This window comes from Neltuma alba, unplaced genomic scaffold, assembly GCF_004799145.2.
Source record: "Neltuma alba isolate B1F8T4 unplaced genomic scaffold, ASM479914v2 tig00010970_pilon, whole genome shotgun sequence".
NCBI lineage: Eukaryota > Viridiplantae > Streptophyta > Magnoliopsida > Fabales > Fabaceae > Neltuma > Neltuma alba.
Genome location: NW_021635733.1, coordinates 583,977 through 591,320, shown reverse-complemented (window position 1 = coordinate 591,320; position 7,344 = coordinate 583,977). Strand labels below are relative to the sequence as shown.

Genomic DNA, 7,344 nt, shown 5'->3' with positions numbered 1-7,344 from the left:
ATTCTAGGCCTTTATACCGAACAATATAAATTTTGCATAATTAGTTACACATTATCATCAGTTTTTCCAATTTGAATAAGTACATGAATATGACTCGTCGACGTAATTTATGTAACTAGCCTAGCTTCAACCTTCGTACCGGATTTTTACAGTTTTTTTTTTTTTTTGGGATACTTTTTACAGTTTGTTTTTTTAAGAAAAAAGGGAAAGGGAATCTGTTGCCTCGGGCTTTCCCCATAGATACTCCTGCCTTTCCTATTTCCCCTTTAGTTAGAACTGGTATCTTGCTGATTAACTCCGAAAGGGGTTGAACCTTGTGATTCGATTCGAATGCTCAAGGTTTCGCTTCTTCCGTCATTTTACTTCCTTGGATTTTCCATTCATCTCTTTCCCCAATATGAGCTTTTCTTTTTGTGTCGCTGTCTGCCATGAATGCCCACTTGTGCATTTATAACCAAAGGGGCTAGTTTACCGAAGCTTATTTATTGATACCCTTCCCTCGCTAGTAAATTTTTCCACTTTCCTTTCCTGAGTAACCCAGTGGATGCGGACTAACTACAAAGCGAAGGCATGGTAGTGGATTTTTTGTATTCATCATAGCAGCAAAATGTTTTCTCTGAGGTGAATTGTCAAATATCAGTGCGTTTGTTCCCTTGGGTGTCGTCTGAATCATTGTCCCATCCCTCTTTCTTATTGTTTTATAGGCCTTTCCAAATATTTGATCTGTAATTTGATGATAAATAAAATGTTAGCTTGTGTTAATTTTTGTAGAGGGTGGGTTCTGTTAATTTATTGTGAAAATGGAAAGACTATTTTTCTTATTTGAACTTGTTGCTGCATCCCGTCGGTGTTGTTTAGTAATTTCTGCATCTCTGACGGGTCCCTTTTTTAATTACTGTATATTAGGAATTTTTGGAGACGGCATAGGAGGAAGATTTTCGTCACTGCTGGTGTGTTTGGAAGTGGTTATCTTTTGTATAAATTGTATGGTGCTTACAAGCGTAGACTTGATGTACTGGAGGGAGAACTCACACTTCAGAGAGAAAATGAGGAGCTCATTAAGGCTCAGTTAAGTGCAATTCTTGGCCTCATTTTTTTCTGTCCCCCCCCCCCCAAAAAAACACACACACACACACACACACAAAGATCGAAGAAAGAAATGGAATTCCCATAACATATTTTCATAATGCTGACATTGACAGGATGCAAGCTCACTTTGAGAATATTCAGATGATTTCTGACACAATAACGTTGCCTCATGCAATGCACTATTTGAGTTGTCGGATAGCGGAAGATCTGGATCTTTCTCAGCTTCTTGAGAGGCTAATTCAAGGAAAGGGGCAACCAAACACGTTAACAAGTTCAGAGAAACTAGAATTATGGGATAGACTCAAAATATTAAGTATGACTTTACCTTGGATTTGACATTCAGCATACTAGTTTGCTTTGCTTTGTTAGATTGCTTGGCTGTTCTGAGAAAATTGAAGACAAATATTCTTATATGCCATTTTGTCTTAGGTTTTACAAGAATGGCACTGTCAGTATGGGCAACAACTATGCTTAGCTTATATGTAAAAGTTCAAGTCAATATACTGGGAAGGCTTCTATATATTGATACTGCTCGAAGCCTTGGAGGCTCCAATTTGATGGTATGGGCCTCTGTTTTTCTTTTTCTTTTTTATGTTTTCAATTTCATCACTAGCACTTGCAAATTGTTAAGGATATTAGTAAAATCAGTTGCAAGTTTTCACCTTATCCTTTACATTTAGGCTGATGAAATGGTCTTCAATGTGGTAATAAAGTTTCTATGACTGACCAAGGTGTCATAAGGGCTTTCGCATGGAATATAATACATTGGAGTCTTAGAGATAATTATGGACGGTCATTTAATAGCTTAAGCTTTTAGAATGAATTAGTCCATAATTCCCCTCGAAGAAAAATGATATAAAGCTGTGTTTTGAACAGGCTTTTTTAAATATTATTTGCTGGAAGTTCTATTAATTCGTTCTGCCAAGTCTTGAACAGCCCGTTAACATCCTTCTATGCTATATACTTGGAAGAAAAATCAGAAAATTGTATATCTTAGAAGGTCAGAAGGTGAATATAGTGTCTATTCACAGTCGCCTGCTTCCTGGCGTCTAAAGGCAACATCCTTACTATGAAGAGCTGGACACTACTACAATAGGGTGATTTTTTTTTTTTTTGGAGAAATGCTAGACACTTTTTTGAGGGGAAAAAAAGTAGTTTGCTGAGAAGATTTCAACCAACTGGGACTCCTTTTATTGTTGTTGGCGTATGTTGTAGGAAAAGTTGCAAATAAGTCAGCTGCTCTGCTACTTAGTGTTTTGAGATTCTGCCTTACTGTGGTTAGACAGTGTCACTTTGCCTACCTGTGTTTATGGTTCTTTGGATCAGTTCAGATTACTTACCTCTTACTCTTTTGTCATATAGTGAGTTTAAACAAAGGCTAGCTTGAGTAGCAGATAATATACTATTTATGAGTGTTGGTGATATGTATTGTGTGCTCAACATAATTGTCTGTGTATGGGGAAATGAGATTATTAGATGCCCTAAAACAAGTTGTGGTTTTCCATGGTCACTCAGAAGCAATTAGTGTTTGGTATTCGACAAAAGTACTTTTAAAAAGCGGTTTTCACAAATCAAGGTAAACTCCTCTATATATTTACTTTATATACCGTAAAATCACTTTTAAAATCATGATTTGGTTTTCATCCAAACACTTCCTTAAACAAATTATTGTTATCAATATTCACTCAGTAGCATATATATATATATATATATCCAAGTTCGGAATTAGAAATGAGATTGTGTAGCCCTCAAGGGAGATTGTTAGAGGAGGGATATTTAAATTTCAAGAGCATCTAAATTTTTTCAACTGTAGGATAATGATTTACTTAATTAGTTATTTAACATCTCTTAGGAACTTTCAATCATACTGAAGCTTTTCAGTGAGTCGTGTACTTGCTTCAGTTAGACCAATCAAATATAAAACTATTTGTTTACTGCTGAATTGACATGACTACTATGACAATGATGTATATTGTAACAATTGTTTTACTGTCCATCTCTTAGGTGGCAATTCCTGTTTTCACAAAGATGACATACTGATTACTGAGGTCCATTCCTTGTTAGAGTTTTTATCCACAATATTTGACTACACAGTACTGTTCGCAGGCTCTATTTCATTAATTAAACTTTGAGGGATTAAAATGATGAGTCGTAATGCTCTGAATGCGTGAAATAAAGAGAACTGGAATCTGCTATATGATGATTATTTGTCATGCACATACCATAACTAAACGAGTAGAAAGGGCTTGTTACCTCTTTCTTAAACAGTTCACTTCAATCTTTACCATAAAATAAAAGCCATCGTCCATTGAAGTATTTACTTTAGTAATAAGTATTAATTGTGGCTGTATATGTTTCTACCTCTTCAGCTGAGAACATTTCTTCAGAAATGCTCAACATATTTTGGTGGGACCCTATGCTTTAGACTTTCTATATAAAATTTCACTCGATACCTTTAGCTAGGCATTACACCCTCTGCAAGCTTTTTTGACAATTATATATGCCTTGTAATCTGTTTAATAAGCATTCGCTGTGTTGATAAACTTTGCATACTTTTTGAGATGGGAGTGTTTATCACGAAGGATGCTAGGATAAGGTGAGTTAACATGGTTAATGATCTTTTATGGGCCTGCTTAAGTCTGATGATTAATTGGATCCTAATAAGAGGTAAATAGACTGTCCTGTTGCAAAACTTTGGCCTTGTGTAATTAATTGCACTTCAGTTATTGGGCTAGAAATATATATTGACACATGGCTTTTGGAACCAATTATTGATAAAGATGCAAATTTGGATTATGACTTAAATTGGGTGGAGGGAATTCAGAACGAAGTAGGAAATCCAAGTTTAACTTTTGATATCTTTATAAGGTGAATCACGAATCAAATCATAAGGTAAAACACAAGTTCGGCCTTGACCTAGCAAATCCTTGAAGGAGTGTATTTAAATCATTCTTCCTGTAGCTATTCTTTAATTTCTATTGTAATAATGGCACACCATGGATTTATTCAGCATCGTCTGAGGAAGCTTTTTTCAACTTCATTTCACCGAAGTTAATTAAATGAACTGCCAATCACGTAAAAAGGAGAAAAATGCAAGGGGAACTGCAAATATTTTCCACCAATTCAAGCATGTTATATGCAAGCTGAAAGTCTCTTTTTCCCCTTTTCTGTTGTTGATACAGGAGAATAGGGATATTGTTGACAGGGAAGACCAGCAGAAATTTCTTGGAAGCGTAGATTTTCTCTCTCAATATGGTATACCTTCCTTGGTTTTTGGCATGGAGCTGGCAACTAAAGAAGCTCTTAAAGGGTGAGGTTTCTTTTATAATCTTGAAGGAAAATAATTGGTGAAGTGAATCCCACAATTTCTTAGAAACTTTTTATGGGACAGGGATATATAATTCTAACTTTTTTTTTTTTGGGCCAATGACATATAATTTTAACTTTGTCATGAGATATAGAACAATCTTAACCCTGTACATTTTGGGCTGCAGGAACTCATGTATGCATGTCTGAAATTTGAATTGTCCGAAGCCAAATATGATTTTGAAATTTCTAAATCCTTCCATATTCTGTTGATTATGTATCTGAATTGGGAAAACCATAGAGTTTCAGATTTTTTTTCAGCATAATTATCCACATGTTTATTTTACTCCTAACTGAATAATGAATAGGCTTTTAAAATAAGTTTCCACATGTAACATTAGCACATCTATGCAACCTTAAATCTGCCACTTGAAGTTGGCACTAAACCCTACAGGAACTTTAGGTTGAAGAGTTCAAGCTCCTCATAAATCCTACATCAAAATTCCATACTTCATATGTGAGATTCAAGTCCCATATATATACAATTGAGCTTGACCGAAGAACATGGAGGGATAAATCATAAACCATGATTCGTAATTATGTTGGCTTATCAGTAGCAACTTCTTTTAGTGGACCAAGACATCAATAAATTCCCTGTCAACATTCATTTTAAATGGGCTGAATGATTTCTATGTGCAGCAAGCAGTTGAGAGATTTCTTCAACAGCAAAGCACTCCATGAAACTATCATGCAGATCCTCAACACATTCATGAGCAGAGGAAGTCCGCACTCCTGGGTGAAGTACATGATGCCTGAGGCTTTTGAATCACCTAAAACAGCCTCCAGCAGTAGTGTTGATCCAATTCCTTCTGACACAATTGGATTAGATCAACTAATGGCAGAGGCACGGGCAGTGCTAACAAGGTATATATGTAATGTTTTGGAGTCAAGGATTAATAACAACCTGCCATAGAAATTTAATCAATCCGGGGCAACCATCTGCACGAGTTCTGTGCTTGTATCATGCAGCATGACTCATGCTTCTGGTCAATGCTGAAAACTTATATGAGATGGAAAATCCTAGTCAAAATACAGACGTTTGGCAGATATTTTTAATAAAATGATTTGTTCTGTAGGACTTACTTAACATCAACCAAGGCACACGTGAATTATGAATTAAGCACCTAACTAATTTCAAGGTTCCACGTATTTTTGTTATAATTGTCCTTATCACAAAAAGATGCGTCCCTTTCTGGATAAATCACGTGTAAAATTTCTACATAAATATGCTTGTGAGAAACACATCTGAGTAGAATCAGAGGATGGTCGATGATACTTCATTTGTTTATTTAGTATTGTAAATCTCCGTCATTTCTTTGGGTTTAACTGATAGAGGATCTGTATTGACTTTTAGTTAATGCTTTTAGGTTTCAGTGTGTCTGGCGTTCTAACACCCTTAAGCTGCAATCTCCATACGTCAACATGTTATTCTGTGTTGGCTTTCTGTAATGCAAAAATCCGTTTTGGCTCTGTAAATGCTGAGGTGGTTCTAGCTGATACGGTTCTAAAAATTGTCTTGGGGTTGAAGTGTTCAACCCAAGTCCTACTAAGAGTCAGAATTAACCAAAAATGCTGACCATCTAGTTGATACTATATAGAAGCCTTCCTCTGCCTTTATTCTTTCCTGCTTTTCATTCAACAATGGAAGTGATTAAAATAATTCAAAGTCCAGTTTGATTTATTCATTTGCTAGAGTTAGTTTAAATGCTATTTGAAGACCTATAAGCTTGGAAATCATCAACAAATATCATAGTTTAGAGAGGGGAGAAGAAACTTCTTTCTAATTGACTTTCCTCTGTTTTTGCAGCGCTGAATTTGGGAACGTTGTGGAGATATCTCTGAAAGCAGTGTTGGACGCACTCATAGAGCTCATGGTGACTAAATTTGGAGGAGGAAATTTAACCTCAGGCGTGCCGCTGGCCAAATTGTTGCCTCAAATTGCTCATATGTGTCCTCTTCTCTTCGAAGAGCTAAGCAAAAATCAGTTCATCCAAACCATTAGAAATTTACCCGAGGTTGAAATCTTTTTCACCCTCCTCTATGCAAATGTACCAAGCGCATAGCCAAGTATTAATTATGCTTTAAGTGAAAATCAAAAAGGGGAAAAGGATTAAATTTATTACATGGATAGTACGAGGCATCAATGTAAAATAGTTTAAAGAGGTCCAAAAGGCTTCTTGAAAGAATTACTTAGGGGCTCAATTGTTATTCTTGGTCTCACCAGCATGGCAGTTTTCTTTTTGGTGCAGTTATGTGCCCTGCTTCTTCGGCCTAAACCCGGGCTTTAGATGAACTGTCCTTTCGGGCTACGGTTTCCTTTTTCTCAGTAGTCTGTACTGTATAGACAATAATGATTTTTATTATTTCTTCCATTTTCTTTGTTCATGGATTGCTTCCTTTTTGGTCCACTAATCCAGGAATTGCTTGTTGATCCTGTGAAACAATGCCAGAACCTAGTCTTGTAGATTCTATTTCATTATTCACTATGTGAGTGTGGTTCTATTAGTGTGTGAGCGTGCATCTGAAGTGAGTTTTACTGAATACTGTTATTTGATATTTGTGATTGTTCTAGGTAATTTGACTTCAGTTATGATGATAGTTCATCTCCGGTGAGTAGTTTATCAATCTACCTTAACTATCGATTGTTGCCTGATATTGGATATATCACTCATGAAGTTTAACTTTTTTATTTTTAATTTATAGAGAGGAAAATAAAAAGCTTTTTACTTATCCGTGAACTAATATACTCATTCAATTAATGTAAAATCTAATTAAGTTAATTTTGATTTTAAATATAAGATTTATTTTTTATATTTATCAATTTTTTTAAAATTATTTTTATTGATACTCCCTTAATTGTAGTTAAATAGGAAAGTAAGAAGGATATTA

At 35.4% G+C, this 7,344-nt stretch overlaps 1 protein-coding gene across 2 annotated transcripts; it reads left to right on the top strand.

Annotated features, from left to right (window-relative positions):
- The first annotated feature begins 285 nt into the window (after positions 1–285).
- On the top strand, positions 286–7,058 carry LOC114760342 (peroxisome biogenesis protein 3-2). 2 transcript variants are annotated; one of them, XM_028949602.1, is made up of 7 exons: positions 286–573; positions 907–1,068; positions 1,203–1,402; positions 1,519–1,649; positions 4,272–4,399; positions 5,095–5,319; positions 6,263–7,058. In XM_028949602.1, exons 1-7 carry the CDS (start codon positions 545–547, stop codon positions 6,516–6,518), a joined length of 1,131 nt encoding a protein of 376 aa, XP_028805435.1. In that variant the 5' UTR covers positions 286–544; the 3' UTR covers positions 6,519–7,058. The 2 variants fall into 2 exon arrangements, with proteins under 2 accessions (XP_028805435.1, XP_028805436.1); XM_028949603.1 differs by having other exon boundaries at positions 286–621.
- The last annotated feature ends 286 nt before the right edge of the window (positions 7,059–7,344 follow it).

Excerpts from the sequence above, each read along its gene's own strand:
- LOC114760342 (XM_028949602.1), top strand. The coding sequence starts at position 545 with ATGCGGACTAACTACAAAGCGAAGGCATG. Across the intron at positions 574-906 it reads AACTACAAAGCGAAGGCATG|GAATTTTTGGAGACGGCATA; the intron begins GTAGTGGATTTT and ends ACTGTATATTAG. Across the intron at positions 1,650-4,271 it reads TTGGAGGCTCCAATTTGATG|GAGAATAGGGATATTGTTGA; the intron begins GTATGGGCCTCT and ends TTGTTGATACAG.